At 37.1% G+C, this 21,409-nt stretch overlaps 1 protein-coding gene across 1 annotated transcript; it reads left to right on the top strand.

Annotated features, from left to right (window-relative positions):
- The first annotated feature begins 1,138 nt into the window (after positions 1–1,138).
- On the top strand, positions 1,139–18,027 carry LOC118822474 (trypsin). The gene is made up of 5 exons (XM_036591549.1): positions 1,139–1,248; positions 7,401–7,560; positions 9,936–10,077; positions 14,063–14,326; positions 17,172–18,027. Exons 1-5 carry the CDS (start codon positions 1,194–1,196, stop codon positions 17,340–17,342), a joined length of 792 nt encoding a protein of 263 aa, XP_036447442.1. The 5' UTR covers positions 1,139–1,193; the 3' UTR covers positions 17,343–18,027.
- The last annotated feature ends 3,382 nt before the right edge of the window (positions 18,028–21,409 follow it).

The following is a 21,409-nucleotide window of genomic DNA, read 5'->3' as shown; positions in this document are numbered from 1 at the left end:
CAGAGAACACGTTTCCACTGCTCTAGAGTCCAGTGACGCATGCTTTACACCATTCCAGCCTATGCTTGGCGCTTCCCTTAGTGATCCTAGGCTTGTGTGCAGCTGCTTGGCAATGGAAACTCACTTTCATGAAGCTCTTGAAGGATAGTTCTTGAAGGATAGCACTTACACTTGACCTGGGCATATCTAACAGGGCAGAAATTTCACAAATTGGCTTGAGGAAAGGGTGGCATCCTATGACAGTGGCAAATTCAGTATCAAATCAGTATGATCCATTCTATTGACAATGTTTGTCTATGGAGATTGTATGGCCCTGTGATTTTAAACACCTGTAAGCAGTAGGTGTGGCTGAAACACTCGAATTGCATAATTGAGAGGGGTGTCCACATTCTTGTGGCCATATGGTGTATATATTAATATTAACTAATATAATGTTTAACATGTCAATAAACATGTTGTTTTCTATAGGTTGTGGGCAAATTAACTACATCACTGAAAGATATAACAGGAAATGGTTACGAACGCTTTGCCAGATGTCCGTGACAATGTTTTACAATAGTTCTGAGAAGCTTTTGGCCTTTGGATTAAAAAAAAAAAAGTGGTGAGGTACATGCAGGGAGTTGTAAGGCAAAATAGTCCCCCCCCCATTTTTATGGATTTACCACAATTTTAACTTTATCAATGTTACATATAAAAACTCAGAAGACAACTAAAGGTTTACAGGAAATTTTGGATAATAAATAAAACAGCTATATCTGTGCTGTGAACAGGGTGACCTGTTTAAAAAATTAGTGGTTAATCATGCAGTATTGTTTTAGGAACTATAAAAGCACTGCTTGTTTTCATGCTTTTGGCCTGTAGTGTAATCCTCAGGCAGCTCCCTGCAGATAAAAAAGTCACATTTTAGCTTGTAATGCAATGCAAAAGAAAAGTTGGGCGGTACAGAAGGAGGCTGTAATGATAGGTCTGGAGCTGAAGGTCACAGGTGGGGTCAAGCAAGCTCTGCTTCAATTATATATTGTCCGAATCTGCCGTCGTCACGGTGGCCATGGAGACGGAAATCGGAACTTGGAAACCCGAGAGTGCTGAAATGATCCTTCCCTTTTTGCGAAGCAATCAGAGTATGGGGCGGCAAAGTTTCTCTCAGTTCACCCAGACACCTGTGGAGTGCTCGATCACGCGCCTCTCAAAGCATGAATCTTCTTGTGCTTTCGCTCTGTGTCCTCTTGGAGCTCCTTGCTGTCACCTGTAAGTACAGCTTTGAATTGTAGTTTTAAAGATAGTTTTAGGTGTGGCACCATTTTTAGTGCACTTAACTTAAAGAAAGAGAAAAGATTGATAAATATGGATTTTAAGTTATCCAAGCACTCATGAACCAGGGTACCAGAGGACAGCAAGGCAACAACAAGGGGTTCACAAATAACATCTTCTGTGTTGAATAGATAAAACTATGATAAAACTGTAATATTTGATGTTTTTATTAAGTTTAATAATAAAATATCTAAGCAAGTTTTAAAAGTTGTTTATAAAATGGATAGTTCTAAAATCTGATTGGCTGAGCCATGTTTGAGTAACTAATACTCAATATGCACACAGAAGTCAAGTATAGAATTGATTTTACTGTTTGTTCTGGCCCCACATTATAGTGATATGATCCGTCCTTACTCCTCTGGCAGGTCCATTCAATCCACCAATAAATTACTGCTCATTGTTCTGCGCTCTTGAATAAAACTTAGGGGAGATTGTTTTCAGCAGCTGAATCTAGTTTAGGGAATAGTTTTCTTTAATGTGAGATCTGCATCAATGATTGCTGAGTTTAAATCATGCCTTAAGACCTATCTGTCTTCCTTGGATCATGACTGTGTCTAAATAGTGTAATTTGATGTGTCCAGCTGTTCATCTAAACAATTTTTTAATATAAATTTTATGTATTATTTCATGTTCTTTTATCTTTTTTTCCATTTTGCATTTTTTTGTTTCAACATATTTGTTATGCTGTACTTTTAGCATGTGTTTTCTGTGATTAACCTGACTTCACATATGGACAAACTCATCAGTTGAATTCCATGTTAATGCACCAAGCTATATACCAGGCTATTAAAAGCTGTGCTGTTCATGAAGCAATCTTTAACTCAACCACAGCCCAGTGTTAACGAACTACATTAATTTCCTTCTGACTAAGGAAAATAACTGTTAATTGAAACATATATATGCATTGACGTCAAAGTGGGGGCTAATGAATAAGTGATAGTGCTGAAATAGAAGACATACAATGGAAATATTACTGCTTCACCTCTTTTTTACTGTTACCATCACAATATTTGCTTGTTTTCCCTTTTGCTAAGAACAGTTATAAAACTCTGTTCCTCTTATGCAATCTTTTAAGTGCATTTTTCCCATTTTCCTGTCTCTCCATGCCTTCTTTCCTGCTTGTTTTTGAGTTTCTTCAAAGTTTCTTTAAAGCACAGTCTGACATTTTGTCAGGGGTAAGATGTATTATACAAAAGATATATTTGTGCTGCCATTATTTATGAGCTGAAGCTGTTGAGTTTAGTTTTCACTGACAGATGGTGGGCTCTTTCAAGGATAAAGATAAGCCTATTTTGGATGCGTTTTCAAGCATCAAGTGCATCCTCGAAAAACAGGATATTCTTAGGAAAGGAAAAATGACAAGTTTGTACAGAAATCTGTCACACTATACTACAGTAAAATGGTTTTTATTGTCCATCAGTGATTTACTGATTTGATTTTGATGTACGGGTGGGCAATAAGACAATATAGTATCATTATCATGATAAATTACATCATGATACACTTGATGAGTATCATCAGTATGACAATAAACAACTGCATGTATTATGAAAAATACAGACCAATTACAGAGAGCCTGTAAACAACAACAATCAACTGCATTTAATAACATAATAGCTAGTAGCTGATTGGTCAGCCTATTCTGACATCATCTTATTTAATTAATTATTAGTTTATTTTTTGTAAATGTTGAATTAAAAAATGTGATGCCACAGTTTTGTCTTATACTTGTTCACAAAACCTCAGAAAAACGATTATTATTATTATTATTATTATTATTATTATTATTATTATACAATATTGAAATAAGATTGTGTATTGTGTAAAGGCTTATGTAATATGAAAGACAGAATGTCTATGTATATTTCAGACCATTAAATATCTAAAATTATGATAAATTGTCTCATTATGAAACACTAAGTTGTAATTATTACATAGTATAAGATGTGTTATCTTATTGTGAGATACTCATAAAAAACTAAATACTGTGATACAAATTGTGTATCATGAAAATGTCTTCGAGTATTGTGATATATTTTTTAGTCTGATGTAGTTTTAAAAAGAATCCCTATGAATATTTCAGGACATTCAATATCATACGAGACAGTATATTAAAGTTTTTTATTAGATGCAAAGTCATAATTATAAGATAGTATGGCTTAACATCTTAAAATCATGACAAATTGCCTAAATATGAGACGATCAGTCACAATTATGAGATAGTATCTTAGAATTATTACAAATTGTCTCATTATGGGGCGACACGGTGGTGCAGTGGGTAGCGCTGTTGCCTCACAGCGAGAATGGCCTGGGTTCGATTCCCGGCCGGGTGACCGGGGTCATTTCTGTGTGGAGTTTGCATGTTCTCCCCGTGTCTGCGTGGGTTTCCTCCGGGTACTCCGGTTTCCTCCCACAGTCCAAAGACATGCAGTCAGGCTGATTGGACATGCTAAATTGCCCCTAGGTGTGAATGTGTATGTCTGTCTGTCTGCCCTGCGATGGACTGGCGACCCGTCCAGGGTGTGTCCTGCCTTCCGCCCAATGACAGCTGGGATAGGCTCCAGCACCCCACCGCGACCCAGAAGGGTAAGCGGTTTAGATGATGTATGTATGTCTCATTATGAGATACTAAGAGATAAAAACTAAATATTGTTATACATACTGTGCTAAAAAGTTGGAAAAATTTTTTAAATGTAATAAAAACAAGAATCTGTGATTTATTAATTCTCTTGAACCTGGCAAAGTACAAAGAAAGGATTTCCAAGGTTTTCACTCAATAAATTAGTTATATTTTGTAAATATAAAAAACCAAATTTAGAATTTGATGTCTGCAACACACCCAAACAAAGGTTGGGACAGAGGCATGTTTACCACTGTGTTTCATCAACATTAAATTCTTTGCAAGCCAGCATTGAGAAATGTTCTTTTTGAACTCTCTGACAATTCTCTCACAAATTTGGCACAAAGTAGTGAGCCACAACCCATGTTTGCTTGCAAAGACTGAGCCTTTGGTGGATGCCACTTTTATACCCACACCTGTTACCAATTCACCTGCTTAAAATAAAATATAGTCAAAATATGTTTATATTACAAAATATAATCAAGTTGGTCAGCCAAAAGATTAAAAGTTCTTTCCTTGCACTTTTGTCACTTAAATAAAGGTTCAAGAAAATTAACAAATCACAAATTGTTGTTTTTATTGCATTTTATAAAATCTCCCAACTTTTCCAGAAATGGGGTTTGTATATTGGCCACTTATCATCTTATGTAGTATTAAAATACATAACCCCAGTGTACTGTATTTATTAGGCTATTCAACATCAAATTGACTTTTATTCAGGTTGTTTTATTGTACAGTTAACACGTGAACTATACTGAAATGTGAAAGAATGGACATAGACACTATTGTCCTTTCAAGAGAGCAGTTCACTTTCTTTGTGAGAACTGATTCCAGTATTCTCTCTCTCCATGTGATCTTCCCAAAAAATTGCCATCTGATAGGACCTTCATCAGTGATTTGATCCTCATGAGGTTGCGGCCCTTTGATTCTCAATTACATAATGTGCATCAGTCTGGCTTGTATGCATTTTAAGTGGCAATCCAAGAACTCAGTCGTACGCTGAGGTTGTATAGAGTTACTATAACTACAGCTTGTGCGCAAGTGCATTGTCATAAGATCAATATCCTCAAGGGCAGGGAAGGTAGGGAGGCCTTACCACTTAAAGCTCCACGTTTTGGTGGGGTTTCCATGTCTTCTGTTCTAGCAGAGTTGTCCGTCTTTGGGTGCAATGAGGTGGGAAAATCACACCTCACACTTGGAGCACATTGTTTAGGACTGAGCTTTGTTTAGTATTAACTTACCGTACTGACAAAATTAGCAGCCAGAATAGAACTTGAGATGTTATATTACACCACTTCTCCTTTTCGTGCTCGCTGAGGTCGAGATGTAGATTTTCATGCATGAATAAATATTATACTACGCAATGTCTTCCAGAAATGCTGAGATGATGATATCCAAATCGTTGTTTTGTCATGCTTTAACCTTAAAAAGGGGGACTGAGTCTTATCCATAAAGTGCCGGCTTGGCTGTAGGCTTTCATTCTAATCAAGCAATAGCACACCGGAATTTACTTGTTTAATTAGTTGGTCAGGCTTCGAACAATTGATCAGGTGTGCTCCTGCTTTGTTGGAAGGCAAACCTGCAGCCACACCATTAATCATTAATTGGCATTGTCTTTCATAGCCTATGTAGTTTTATCTATCACATTTTGACACTATATTGTTTGTAGTGCTCTGCCTTGAGCTTGGCAGGTGTTTTTTCATACATCATTGAATTTACATTAATACATTTTTTAACACTGAGTGAAAAGTCACAGAGCATAATAAAACTTCTCCATCAGGACTGGCATTACTGTTGCATGCATTTAGCACTGTCAACTATCTAGTATGGAAACTTGTTCCTGCCATTTTTGAGAAAAATGTAAGCTATATAGTAAATCAGATAAAAAGAACGTTTCTTATAATCATTATACCTCATAATTACATGATGTACTCTATCTTAATACTACTTATCTCAATGAAATGCTAAATCATAGTGGGATGAAATAGTATGAGATTGTATGTTAAAAGTATGACAAATTGATATTGAGATCTTTAATGATAATAAATATGAGATAGTATGGGTTAGTATCTTAAAATGATTACAAATTATCTAATTATGAGATACTAAGAAATGAGTATGAGATCATATGGGTTAGTATTTCAAAATGATGACAAATTGACTAATTATGAGATACTAAGTCATGCTTATGAGATAGTATGAGTTAGTATTTTTGAATGATGATTATATGGGTTAGTATTTCAAAATGATGAATTTTGTAAATATGAGATATTAAGTCATAAATATGAAGTAGTGTGGGTTAGTATCTTAAACATATGATACATTGACTAATTATGAGATACTAAGTCATAATTATGAGATAGTATGAGTTAGTATTTTTGAATGATGACAAATTGTCTAATGATGTGATATTAAGTCATAAATATGAGAAAGTATGTATCTTAAAATTATGATAAATCGTCTCATTGTGAGATACTAAGGGGGGGGGGCAGTTCACACTGCTGCTTCCCTTACTATTGCAAAGTAACAGCTAGTGTTAGCTAACTGGTTAGCTAAACTTAGCCAAACATATTGCATGCTATAGATAACACCTGAAATCTCAAGCGCCACACTGATAAGTTCCCCACAGAGCTACAACTAACTAGCAAACGTTCTGCTGTCAGAAAAAAACAAGCAACTCTAAAAAGCTCCTTTACATTTATGTCATGATTTAGTATCATGAAGGACTATAATCTATTATAACTATAAAGCTCTGTCTTACCTTTGATCAGATTGGTCAGCACAGAAAAAGCTCATGATGTAGGATACTCAGCACAAAGCACAGCAGTGTCATAAAAGACAAAGTGCCCAGCATGCAAAATGTCTCTCTCTCATTGAAAACAACAGGAAAGAGGTGCTTAAGTCTGCAGAAAATGTGTGAACCCCCTTAAGTCACAATTATGAGATAATATGAGTATCTTAATTATGACAAATTGTCTTATAATGAGATACGTAGTCATAATTATGACATACTGTCATCAAATGGTGGAAATTAGTAAGTAAGTTAGTTGGGGCTACTAACTAATTATATGTTAGTTATACTAATTATATAATGAATCATATAATATATACATTATTTTTAACTAATGCTAATGCCACAAGGTTCTTGATGATGCCGTACTTAAGGGATGTGTGACCTTACGTTCCTATAAAAAAGTGCCACAAAGTATTCTTTGAGCAATGCCATAGAGGAACCATTTTTGGTTCCCTAAAGAACCACGTTTGAAAAAAAGATCTACACAAGTTCTTCCTTGATCCTTTACATTATGCAGAGATTCTTTAAGCATTAAAAAGCTTTCTCACACACAGGCCTTTTCATTTGTGGAGTCAACACAATTTGGAGTGAACTTGCTAACGGAGTCAATTTGCCTTTGACAATAGCGGCTGAGTGAAGTGTATTATGTTCTCCGACCCCCTGTGTGTTTCGCAGGTCAGCAGCCGATGCAGGGCCGGATAATAGGTGGCTATGCTCCTGCTCCGTACTCCATCAAGTACATAGTGTCCATCCAGAGCGTTGTGGGACAGCACTTTTGCGGAGGCACTTTAATTAACAAGTACTGGGTGCTGACTGCTGCACACTGCAATATAGGGTAAGCTTCCTGCACAGGCCTCATTCAGAGACACTTATGTAAAGTTTTACTGTTATATAACTGTTTTTGACCAAGTAGAACTTTTTGATGTTTTGACCTATTTTTTCAACAATTTGGTGTTTTTATGGATCTGCAAAAAATCAATGTCTTCACACACAGGCGCTCTCAAAATGGCGCTAGACAGCAACCAGAGAGGCGCGGTAGAGAAATAGGTCAAGTCAGTGTTTGTGCTGAGAGATTTTGGTAGATGAGAAGGGTATACCATTGTCAGGACTGAGACAGTTTGAGTGGCTTGGAACAAATGCTGGAAAGCGATACAAGCCAAAACACAAATCACACAAAGAGAGCATCACGCCACGGCGTGCATATCTGAAGGATCTAAACGCAGAGGTGTGGACTCGAGTCACGAGTTTGATGACTTGAGACCTAACAAAATCAATAAAGATCTTGCAACTCAACTTGAGCTGTATGACTCTCAAAGACTCGAGACCCAAAGTAGAAGAAATGTGGAGAGGTGTCTGATTGCAGACAGGATTCTCTACAGTCACTTACTTTTCATGTGAATGGATTGGTTTCCAGGCGTAGGCCTGCCAGAACTGCATCTAATGTAAAATTGATATACACCAATGTCGTCAAATGTCTTACTGTGCTTACACAGTAAAAATGATTCAATGTTTTAACTTAAAAAAGTAAATAACCTGGTTGGAGTTCATTGAATGTCTAATGGTAACTTAACAGAACAATAATATCTATTTTACATTCTGGTAACTTATTATTTGAAGTTAGGTTAGGTTAGTTACTTTTTTTAAGTTAAAACATTGAATCATTATTTACAGTGTACTGTAAATACATTTGTGTAATTAAAAAACAGAAGAAAACAGCTCAATAAACACAGTTGATGTCAGGTTTGTAAGACCTGTTTGGCATAGAGTACCAGCACTCATTAAAGGAGACCAGTCACAACCAGACAAAGAGACAGAAACATTAGGGATAACTAGAAACGTCTGGGGTTACAAACAAGACACAGGTAACACTAATAACAAGACACTAGAAAGGAGACTGCCGAGCGCAGAGCCAGGAAAGGGAAACCATGACACTTAGGAAACATGGGCTCATTGACATTATTTATGCAAATGAAATAGCCTCTGGTACCAGAATATTTTTATGATAATGAATTATCTTATCAGTACCACCTAGCTCCAATTCACAGTAACCCAGGAGCCCACAGACACTAAGGCATCCACAGCAGCAGAAGATGAGGATTCATACAGCAGTCTGCGAATTTGTGGTGTGTGACCTCTGTAAAAAAGTATTATAAATGCATTTAATCCCACTTCAGAAAGGGAAGTAGGGCAGAGGAGGAGAAGAGCACAGTTCATTTACTATGCAGTGTTCACATTTACTGAGGATCCTCACCAGCACGGAAAAACACATTGCATAATATACGCCCGAACGTTTGAACTTTATGTACAAAGCTGCATATGTATATTTGAAAAGTACAAATTAAGTGTTATGTAATTATATGGGGATTGTATGAGGAGCCTTGCTGTATTGTAAAGGTTTGCCAGACATACATTTCCAGAAAAGAAAATGAATATGAACATGAATATATATACATACAGACACTATATGGACAAAAGTATTGGGAAACCTACACATTACACCCAGGACATCCCATTCTAAAACCATAGGCAATAATATGGAGTTGGTTCCCCTGTTCGCAACTATAAGAGCTTCCAGAAAAGGGTTTTCCCCAAACTGTTCCCACAAAGCTGGAAGCTTACAATTGTCCAAAATGTCTTGGTCTGCTGAAGCATTCGGATTTCCCTTCACTGGAACTAAGGGGCCTAGGCCAACCCCTGAAAACCCACCCCATAGCATCATCCCTCCTCCACCAGACTATACAGTTGGCACAATGCAGTCAAGCAGGTAACGTTCTCCTGGCATTCGCCAAAAACCTAGACTTGTCCATCAGCCTGCCAGATAGAGAAGCGTGATTCATCACTCCACAGAATATGTTTCCACTGTTTCAGTCAGTCCAGTGGCGGTGTGCTTTACACCCCCCACAAAAGTATAAATGTTTATCGACGATTTATGTCTTACCTTTGATGAGAAATGACAGTGAATGCATTTAAGTATAAAATAAAAGTTGGGAGTTGTTTTTAAAAAAGCTGTCACTCAGAAGGTGCTGGCTAGATCTCAGTAGTCAAAGAATTCCACATTTTCAAATCATAAAAACAGGCAGCTGCTTTGGCACTTTTCTTATGCAACACTGCAGGAATTTTACAGCAACATCATATGTGGAACCGCTGAGTGGCCAAATCCAGTACAGTGTCCTCCCCTGTCTGATCATACTGTCTGTGTGCTGTTTCTAGTGCTGGAAACATGAGGATCGTAGCTGGAGATTACTCTCTAGGAACATATGAAGGCACAGAACAGTACCGCACACCACATTCCCTAATACCTCACCCGCAGTACAACAAAACCACCAACAACGCAGACATCATGCTCATTAAGGTAAGCAACAATGCACTGCCACCTTTATTAGGGTGAATAACACCACACTATCACTGTGGTTAGGGTAAGAGACAGCTCAGACATGCTAAGCTGCTTAAAGTAAGCCAGTGAAATCAATACTGCGCTGTGACGTGGCCTAATTATTGTAGTCATTAGCTGCAATCAGGTGTCATTGATCTTCTTTACACATACAAAATGCATGCAGGGATTCTTCAAGTGAACCTCTTCATATCAAGGGCTTCTTGTAAGTGACCTCACAAAGCAAGTCCTCTGTTGAGTGAATCCTCTGTTTTTAAAAAGAAATGCAAAAATGTGTGCATCGACAAATATGATATTTGGGTAGGGAAATGTTGTGGATATAAGCAATATAGTGAATGTGTCACTGTGAGACTGTATGAATATTATAAGATTACACAATCTATTTCAATTTTAAAACATTTGAAGTAAACCTTCTAAGTGAAATGATCTTACTGTACTAACATAATTTCCTTCTTTAATCAATGGAGGTGAAATCTTATCAGTTTTACATTCTTGTTTATGATGATTTTGAAACACAAGAACCAGCTTTAACAATAATATATATACAATATGCACACACACACACACACACACACACACACACACACATATATATACATATATATATATATATATATATATATATATATATATATATATATATATATATATATATGGGTGTGTACATCTATCACAATTAATTGATTAATCTTCGATTATAATTTACTTTCTCAATTCATCACCAGTGATTAACTGGCAATTTCAGGTACAGCACTGTGCAAAAAAACACCTTTCATTTACTTCCTTGACAGTCAAAATGGCTATTAAGTTATATATTTAACAGAAAATTACAGCAAACATTAATAACATCTAAATACATCAATTTTTCTGCATGTTAACTTCATTACAGCATCTATTCTTTTCAGTTTCTCAAAGAAATCTGCAGAGATATTTTTCCACACCTCCAAAGTTCAGTCTTAGAAGTTGGTTGCATTTTCTGATTCTGACAATCCAAATAATCCCAAACATATTCAGTGATGTTGAGGTCTGGACTCTGGGGTGGTCAGTCCATTTTTCTGGCCATGCAGCTTCTATGTTTGATCTGAAAATTTCAACCTTTTGTCAGTTTCAGCTTCTTGACAGCTGCACATCCTTTCAGATAGTTTTGAGTTGGATGGACAGAAACACCTGTGTATTTTTTCAGATCTGAAGTAAGAGTGGAGCTTGATTTGCTCCTCTCTCTCAAAGATGAAAGCTTTGAGTACCATTTATCCAGTGTGGACAGTTTTGGTGGTCTACCAGGTCTTGCATAGTTGGTAGGAGTCCTGGTTTCCAGCTGTCAGCTTTGAAACTTCTGTTAGTTTCCCTTGACTTTCTCATTCTTCATACAAATGGATTCAAATCCTCTAAAAGATCTCCTAAAAAATGTATAATCTGTATTTATTTTACTGTTTTGCCTGGATATTAAATAAATGGTAAGTGGTCTCTGACTTTTACAGTACTGTATGTTTATATTAAGACTTTATAAAGCCAACCTTGGTTATTATTGTTCAGTTAACTCAACTTTTATTGATTGGCCTTTTTTAAACTCAAAATAATTGGTAGTGTACTCAGTAATGGCAGCCATAATCTCACATCATAGATCACATAAATCACCTACATTTACAATGCTTTCATTTGCCACAACACCATTTTGCAGGGTGAAGACGGTACACTGGGGTTTAAAATGATGTAAGTGTACTGTCTCTCTAAATGGATGTTTGAGTTAAATGCACTGAAGAGCTCCCAATGCAATTTCAAGCTAATGAAAGTAAACTCTATTATGACAGGAGTTTGGAGAACTGGGCCACTACAAGACAATTCTCATTACCACAGTCAGTGTTTTGATAGTGGCTTTCTGACAGCCAGTGCTCTGTGGTGGTTTTGAAAGAAAGTGGTCTGAATGTTTAAAAGAAAGTGGCCTTTCAAGCTCGAGCAACAGGGAGTTTATCAGTCCACTGAAAGAAAATGCCAGAACACTGACATCTCAAGAAATCATTGATTTTCCAGGAAAACACTAAGTCTGTCCAAATCAGTTATATTTAGTGGAAAAAAACAAGAGGAAAGAACTGGTGGAAATTCATCTAAAACCTTTATCCTGCTATGATACACATCTAGCAGCTCATTTGCATGTTCAGTAGACTCTGCTAGTTCAATTAAGGTTCACTCAGAACTGTAGCGGTTGGTGTCCTTAAAAGTTACACCACTTAGTTTTCTACTTCTGAACAATGCATTTTGCTTTCCTTTTAATGTCACTTATATAACTTAATAACTGTAAATTGCCAGTGACCCAGAGAAGCAGCTCGCCTCATTAGTGGGAGTTAAAACAACAGAGATGTTTGTGCTGCTGGTGTTTGGCATTTTAGCAACTCTAAACTTAGACCTAGACTTGATGCTGAAACATTCAGTACAGTGCCACCATAAATGTTCAAAGAACCAATGCACCAAAGATACATAGTACATATAACTGTTCTTTCAATTACAAACCCTATTCCAAAAATTTTGGGACAGTATGCGAAAGCACATAAAAACAGAAAGCAGTGATTTATACATCTGCTTTGACCTGTATTTGAACCAAAATAGTACAAAGACAAGAGATATAATGTTTTATCTTTGTTTTATCTTATCAACTTCATTATTGTTTTTTTGCAAATATGCTTATTCTTAAACTGATGCCTGCAACACGTTCTATAAAGTGGGTCAGAGGCAATTTAATGCTAGGAACATTGTAAAATGTTAAAAAACACAAATGCAAGTTAAGTCTGTACTATGCACAGCACAAGCCATATGTCAACAATGTCCAGGGTTGAAGCTTATCTGAAATGGATTGATACACAGTCAATCTTTCAGACCATCCAGATTGTTACCAGCGTAAAGTACAAAAGACACATTCTATCATGGTATGGGGGTGGTATTTGTGGGTAAGCTGCACATCTGTGAAAGCACCATTAAGACTGAACACATTTTGGAGCAATATATGCTGCGTTCTAGAGTTCTGCAGTCTTTTTCAGGAACACCCATACTTATTTCAACATGAAAACACCAAGCCACATTCTGCACGTTTTACAAAAGCCTGGCCTGCCTGCATTTCACACCTGTCGCCTAAAATGTGTGCAAAACAACAATGAAGGGCCTGCACAGTTGCACAGCTGAAGGCTTTTATAACAGAAAAATGGCAAAAAAGTAAAGCTGATAAAAATGCCTTTAACTTTTAATCCAGAATCATAGATTCTTTAATAGAAAACGCTGGTGATATTAGAAAAACGACGTCTGAAAAAATGATTACATCTTAAAATAAAACTTTATAGAAATTATATTTTAGCATGGATTTCATTGCTGACTGATAAGAATTAAAGCTTATCATAATTGCAGTAACAATTTTTACTAACATGAACTAACGTGCCATTTTTTCCATGCAATAAAAATTGAACTGACATGATGAAATTCTAATTCCTATGGTAAGCCATTTAGTTTTCCCAATTTTTCCTTATTTTGTCCTAATTTTCTTGATCTCATCATGTCAAATTAAAAATTTCTCTAGTAAAAACTTTAACTAGTAAAAATGTCATTTTTCCATGTGCACAGTGAATTCTTTGAAAAAATCAATTGTAAATTAAAATATTTTTACCAGCTAAAACCACTTGCATTAAAATCAACTAGCTCAAACAAGTCTTCCTCTTTGTGTTCTCCTACAACAGCAGTTAGAAGGTTTATCAGGGAAAATTAAATTAGATATGTACACTGGAAGAATATTAAGTAACAAAAAGTGTGTACAAAAAACAAGACTAAACAACAATTATATGCAACTTTCTGTGCATATTCTGTGGATTTGAACATACACAGACTGTGAAGCCACTCTAACAGTGGAATGCTTGTTGTTTCATGCTGCATATGTGGACAAAACCTTCTATTATTGTTACTTCTGCAGCTGCAGACGCCAGTGGTTCTAAACAACTACGTGTCCACTGCTCCACTGCCCCGCCAGGGGGCTACTGTGCTCGAGGGGCGAGTGTGCAGAGTGTCCGGATGGGGGTTCACCACTCCCACTGGAGGAATCCCTACGTCTCTCCGCACCGTCACGCTGCCCATAGTGTCCAACTCCAGATGCAACAGCACTGACTCCTTCAACGGCACCATTACAGACAGCATGATCTGTGCTGGCTATGCTGCAGGAGGGAAGGATGCATGCAGTGTAAGCTACACACCTATTGCAGTATCTCAAGAATAAAGCATTTAAAGCATATTTCACTCTAAAGCTGTTTATGACTAACGCAGTGTACTGAGGAACATTTAGCCGGATGCTAAATGAGCAATTAGCAAAGCATTTCTCCACTCAGGAATCTGTGCTCTGCCCACAAATGCATTCTTTCTTTGGTTGGACAAGCTTTACAAAGCACTGACAAATTCCCATTCAATGTTCATCCCAAAAATGATAAACTGTAGTGTGCAACTCTTGTCTTAGCATAAACTGCATTTTCTATTTTTTTGTCATGTAATCTTGATTTCTAGGGATGAACAGCTGATTGATAGGCTAAGCAGAAAGCTTGCTTGCTGATTCACTGCATTAATGTCGTTAGATAGCTAAGTTAACATCATGGCTTAGACCACTAGCCATTATAGCATGGCTGAAGTAACCCTCAAGGCATTTTCAACAGCATTATCTCCCCGTGCATTTGGCTTATAATCCAACTTTATGGAAACAAAAAACAAATATGACTATATTTTGCCTTAAGCTACATAAAGGGAGCTAGAAGAAAAACACAACCATGTCAATAGAATGTAAATTGAATGTAAATGCAACTCACTGTGTAACTGAATATGTAATTATATAATTACTAGGTCAATTACTATCAAATTATTAAATAAATTAATCAAGATTAACTACACAAACCTATGTGATTAATAATGATTAATCATTTTAATAATTTGACAGCCCTAGTAATTAATCGCATCTGTCTTATTGCTCAAGTCTTACCCTAAAGATAGAGGTTTTTCATTTTAAAAGCAGTGCATTTTGTTACAGCTATATGAACAGGCAAAATAAGCTTCACCAAAATGTATGTATCACTTTCAATAGTTCACGTTAAACCTGAACATAAAATCTTGTGAAAGCAGAATGAACATGAAAATGAGGTGAACACAGTTTCTAATTTTCTTCACCAATGTCCAGTGAGAGCAACAGTGGCTGCATGTTCCAACCGAGTGTATATATAAATATATTACGCCTTGTTACATCTTGTTTTGAGGAAAACTGCATTTCCACTTTGCTGTTGCTTTAGTTAGTTTGCTGTTGGTTATCCATAGTTCTCTCATGAGCTCTGTCTAGTGTAGTCTGCTAAAGTGTCCTTCATTGCTAATGTTACTGATATTAACTGATATCGTCTGCATCAGCGGTGCACTTTGCTTGTAGATGATACTTTAGACTCCACATACTTCATGGTTAACAAATTCACAACATATCAGTAGCTGAAAATAACTTCCATCAACAAAACTTACCATTTGAAAGCTGTATTGTAAGGAGACAGCTACTGTTACAGAATCAACAGCACACAAGTAGCAAAGTTGCAGGCAGGAAGTATGGATGGTCTAAAGGTCAAACTAGAAAAATGAGTTAACAGTGTTAAAAACATTTGTGAATATTAACTCATCATGTTAACTTGTTATTAATGCCTTAACTTTGACAGCACTAGCAATTATTTTCAAATAGTATAGCAAAACGAAAATAATAACTCCTGATTTCTAAGAGTTAAAGGGAAACATTGCAGATTCCAAACAAGAAATTCTGTCTTTGTTATGATGTAACCAAACAGATAACAAAGAACATTCAGCACTGTCATGGTTTCACAGTGTTAGAGCTGCTACAGGCGCTACTTGCCTGCTGTTTCTGTCCCTTTCTGCAGCACTAAGCATGACTCCTTGCAGGCTGGGGTGTTGCTTGAAAGTAAGGCTGCTAGACGGTGGAGGGTATTCTGCAGAAAATCTGCATCTGAACCGTGAGGAATCCGCCTGTGACAACTTTTGCAAAGCAACATTTTCGCTACCGGATTTAAACCGGAAACCCGATTTGGACTACGTATGTGCGAAAATGCAATCTGGCCTACACATGCGCAGGAATGTTGAAAAACGATTTTGGAAATATTATAACTTTGCTGCACATGTATGGTCCAAATCGGGTTACTGGTTTAAATCGGGTAGTCACACAAAGAAGTAGTGGAGCAGATCTTTATGGCCGGAAGCTCAACTCCACATCACACATCACACTAAATGGACGGACTAAAGAAAGTAACACTTATTAAGGTTATTAAGGTTTAATTTGTGCAAATCAGTTCATGTTAACATTAGTAAACCTTAGCAAGCGCCTTGAACACCACAACTAGCAAAAAGACACTGTATTTCTACATTGATATAACTCGCTAAGCTACGGTGGTAAGGTGTACACGTTGTCTATTTCAGAAACCTGGCCTACTGTTTAGCCCTGCTTTTCCTCTCTGGTTCAGACCCATCCTCTTTTCTGATTGGTTACCTCCTGAAAAGTGACACACAACAAACAGAACTTTTCCGGCAGAAAGATTTGCAAAACCGCAATCATAAAATGAGTTTAGCCGGTATGAGTGGAGCCCATGGAATCAGTATGCTGCCACAGGATATAATGGCCTTTTGGGTGGAATACACTTCGCCATCTGAGCGCAGCCTAATGCTGTAATCAAGCTATTGCAAAGCATAATGGTATTTGTAGTATTTAAGGTTACAACCATCAGAATGACAAAATGACAAAACAGATTTCTTAATTAACTTCCCGACAGCCTGAATTATTTGAAAGATGTCAAATAGTAAAAAGTGGACCCTTTAACTAGGGAGTAATGACCAATTCAACAGAGCGGAAATAATTAAGTTTTATTCGACATGGGGTGAATATAAAGCTTGTTTCATTGCGTAACAGAACTGTGCACTGATTTCAACACTTGAGTTCACTGTGTAATAATAAAGATACTTGAGTTGATTGTGCCAGAGCTTTAATATTCCATTCCATTCTGCAGGGGGACTCTGGGGGTCCACTGGTGTGTGAGGGCCGAGTGTACGGGATCGTCTCCTGGGGCAACAGCTGTGCAGATCCTCAGTATCCTGGAGTCTACACCGCTGTGGCCAAGTTCCGCAAGTGGATAGACGACACTATATTTGGCTTTTATGGAAACTGTTTGAGGAATTAGACTGTAGTGTTAAACACCTGCACAACCTCAACACCTGCGTAACCTCAACAGCTCTGTTACCTTGAACTTGAAAGCACATGGAAATGCATGCCAAAATCAATGCTAACGAAATAAATCTTCCTGTTTTGTTAATATATTAAAGTTGTAAAGTGTAAGTTATGGTATGTTCAAAACCAGAAACCAGGATACAAGCCTCATTGCTCAAATCTTTCTGATTTGTGTAGGTAACAAACCTCCATATTGAACCAACCCCCATGTACACATTATAATTAGTAATGTCACATGAATGAACGTTGTGTGTCACAAACAACAAACTTACCAGCAGAACAAGCCTTTATCACTGGGATAATTTGCTCTCAGCAGCTCTTACCAGGTCTTTATTAGTGCAAGATGAAGATGAAAAAATGGTCAGATGCATTTACTGAAGTGTTTACTGGCACTAGCTTCAGGTTAGACACTGCTGCCATGGGAACACTAAGGGATGGCGCATGTGCAGTGTGAAAACACATGAATTCTGACCTGAGTGTTCTCATTAAGGTTGCTTGTGCACCAATCTGACATGCATCCAATCTAGGACCACATATGAAAGGCTATGTTCACATTGACAGGCTGAAGTGGTATGAATCCCATTTCTTGCCCTAGAATGACAGAGCTGATGTTTTCAGAGCAAATTTGATCTTTTCAAATCAGTTTTGAGCCCCTTTGGCTACGTTCACATTAAAAGCCTCATTGCTCAAATCCGATTTTTGCTCAAATCCGATCTCTTTGACACGATGGTTCACACTCGTTTAGGTAAGTGATTCAGATCTGTCATTAATGTGAACGAACAGATGTCCTGAAATGACCGGCATGCGAACATCCTACTTAGTAATATCATGAATGAATCATGTGCTGCATCAGCAAACAAACTAACGAGCAGAATGAGCTTTGCTGTGAAGATAATTCATTCTGATCAGCTCTCAGCTGCATTGTTAAAGCAAGACGAAGGCCAAAAGGGTGAGATGTGTTGCTTTTCCAGCGTTTACAGGCTTTCTGTTTGGAGCTGTTGCCATGGTAATGCTGAATGATGGCGCATGTGCAGTGGAAAAAAAAAACTCATGTATTCCAATGTGTTTACATTAAGGTCACATGGCCACGAATCAGATATGTATCCGATCTAGGACCACACATGAAAGTGGCTCAGGTCAGATTTGAAGAGATCAGATTTGCGTGTCCACACAGCTCTAAAAACATCAGATCTGAGTCACATTAGGGCAAAAAATCGGATTTGTGCCACTTCCATCTGGTAATGTGAACTTAGCCTTTCATAAGCGGTCCTAGATTGGATACATATGCAGTTCATGGCTATGTGAACTTAATGGCTACATTCACATTACCTGGTTGAAGTGGCACAAATCTGATTTGTTGCCCTAATGTGAACAAATCTGATCTAGATTGGATACATATGCAGTCCATGGCTGTGTGAACTTAATGGCTACATTCACATTACCAGGCTGAAGTGACACAAATTTGTTGCCATAATATGACACAAATCTGATCTTTTCAAATTAGATCCGAGCCATTTTCATCCTAGACTGGACATATAACCGATTCATGGCTATGCAACCTTAATGAGAATGCTCAGATTGGAATTCATGTGTTGTTTTTTCACTGCACATGTGCCATCATTCAGCGTTAACAGGGTTAACACTAACCAGTAAAGGCTGAAAAAGCGTCTGACCCTTTTTCATCTTTGTCTCTCTAATAATTCTAATAATGACAGCTGTTCAGAATGAGTTATCTTTGAGATGAGGGCTTGTTCTTCTGGTTAGCTTGTTTGTTGTTCATGACAAACGAGGTTCATTCATGTGATGTTGATTAGGATGTGCACATGTGGGTCGTTTCAGGATGCAGGTTCTTTTACATTAATGACAGATTTCAGTCACTTACCTACATGAATGTGAACCATAGAGTCAGAAAGATCAGATCTGAGCAAAAAATGCTAATTGAGCAATTATGTTTGTAATGTGAACACAGCCAAAGTGGCTCAGATCTGATTTAGATCTGATGAAAAGGTTTTTTTGTGTCCAAACATCAGATTTGTGTCACATTAAGGCAAAAAAAAAAATCAGATTTGTGCCACTTCAGCCTGGTAATGGGAAGGTAGCTTATCTTTCTTTTATTCTTACTTTGTTAGTTTTACTAGACTTACTAATTTTCTTTCTAAGAGTGTGGGGTGAGTTTTTAAATCAGGTGGATTTTTTTTACTCTTATGTGTGTTAGTTCCTTAAAGGAATGGTTCAATGAAAAATCTAAATTGCACAGTTATCCACTAATCCCAGATGTGGTTGATCAACCAAGACATGGTTGGTGTCCAAATTTAGCTTCTTTAGTTTTAAACTGGAGTTACAGGGCTAACATTGCTAACAAACACTAGAAGTCAATAGTCACCCAAATCTTTTTAGTAAACACCTCTCCAAAATTTGTCTCAATCCACTTAAACTGCATCCAAGTCCTCATTAAAGTTGCACAGACTTGCAGTTTGCTGTGTGTATGTATTTTTATAGCTAGTCATACTGAGTCCTAAACAACAGCAACAAGTCCTTGGCCTTAATGAAGATCGGAATGCAATTTGAGTGGGTTGAAAGACACGTATTTATGAAAACATTTGGGTGTCAATAGACTTCATGTGTTTTTTAGCAACATTAGCTTCATAGCTCCAGTACTAAACTGAAAAGGTTTTGGATGACTGTTGACTTCTAATGTGTATTAGACACATTAGCGTTGCAGCTCCAGTGCTCAAGTAAAGCAAGATGTGAAAATCAGACATGTCTCTGCTGAACAACTACATCTGTGGTAAGTAGAAAATTGTATAAAGTGGATTTTTGCCAAACCATCCCTTTAAAATGTGCCATGTTATTGTTTGTCTAGCAAAGTTTCACCTTTAAACAGTAATGAAACTTGGTGCAGTAGACAGCACAAACATCACAGCTCTAAGACTAAACTGCAAAGTTGTCAGCATCAATATTTGCGATGATCTTTACAACAAATCTTCACTGTATAAAACCTTATTAGTTGAGTTTTTTTCTCAAATGGGTTTTAGAAAATAACAGTCTTGACAAATAACTACATAAATACCTAATTTAAAGCTATTAGGACTTACATGATGTTTCTGGGAAATCTGGCATTAAGGTTTTTGTTTGTTTTTTTTTCAAAGTGATGGAGTGAGTGGAAAATGTTTTACAAGTCCTGGCAGTACCAATAATGACCTGGGTAACATTACTAAGAGTGTATGCAAATGTATGCAAATGTTAAGTGTTGTCAATCAGGCCCTGATTAAAAGACCTTCTTGAGATCTGAGAGTAGTGTGAGGTCATTCAGGTCAGACGTCAGATGTCTGTATGGCAGCAAACAGCTAAGTGGGCCAAGTATTTATGTTGTTGTGTGTAATAAAATGCTAAGCGCCTGACCAACATTTAGCATTTATTTCCAAACTACACAGTCATTTTAAATATTCCATACACATATCTGGGAAAAATGTCTGCAGGCCTGTACTATGTGCTTTGAAATGCACTTCAAAAAAGCATCATTGGCCGGAAACACTTCTAGTAACCAATGGTGAATCATGAATATTAGAGTTATTCTTCAGTTTGGACAACGTAAAATTTGATCAGAAACAAGTAAAAAAAAACAGCTCTATGATAATACTAATTTTCGCTAGTACTCCTATGGGATTCTAGTAGTATTTTAGCCACTGGTGTCACTGCTTGGCTAGTTTTGCGATGCTTGAATGTTAAAATTTGCCGTTTATACATAAACATACTTAAAGATATTACAGTTATAGTTCCATGATCTACTAAAGAGTAATGACAATAACCATTTAATATGCCTCCCTTTTCAGCTGTCCTCCAGGTTTCTGGGTAAATAGCTATCAAAACACTTTAACACATGCTATCAAAACATTGCAACATTAGTTAGGCTAGTGCTAACATTAGTCCAATGGAATTATGAACAACAAAGTTTTAGTTTAGTAGGAGGACCACACCTGATGCTCTTACTGCTGACAAATATCCATCTCGACATTCCAT

The sequence above is a fragment of the Colossoma macropomum genome, unplaced genomic scaffold, assembly GCF_904425465.1.
Source record: "Colossoma macropomum unplaced genomic scaffold, Colossoma_macropomum, whole genome shotgun sequence".
NCBI classification, from domain to species: domain Eukaryota; kingdom Metazoa; phylum Chordata; class Actinopteri; order Characiformes; family Serrasalmidae; genus Colossoma; species Colossoma macropomum.
The sequence above is the reverse complement of the archived record's forward strand: the minus strand, read 5'-3'. Positions and strand labels throughout refer to the sequence as shown.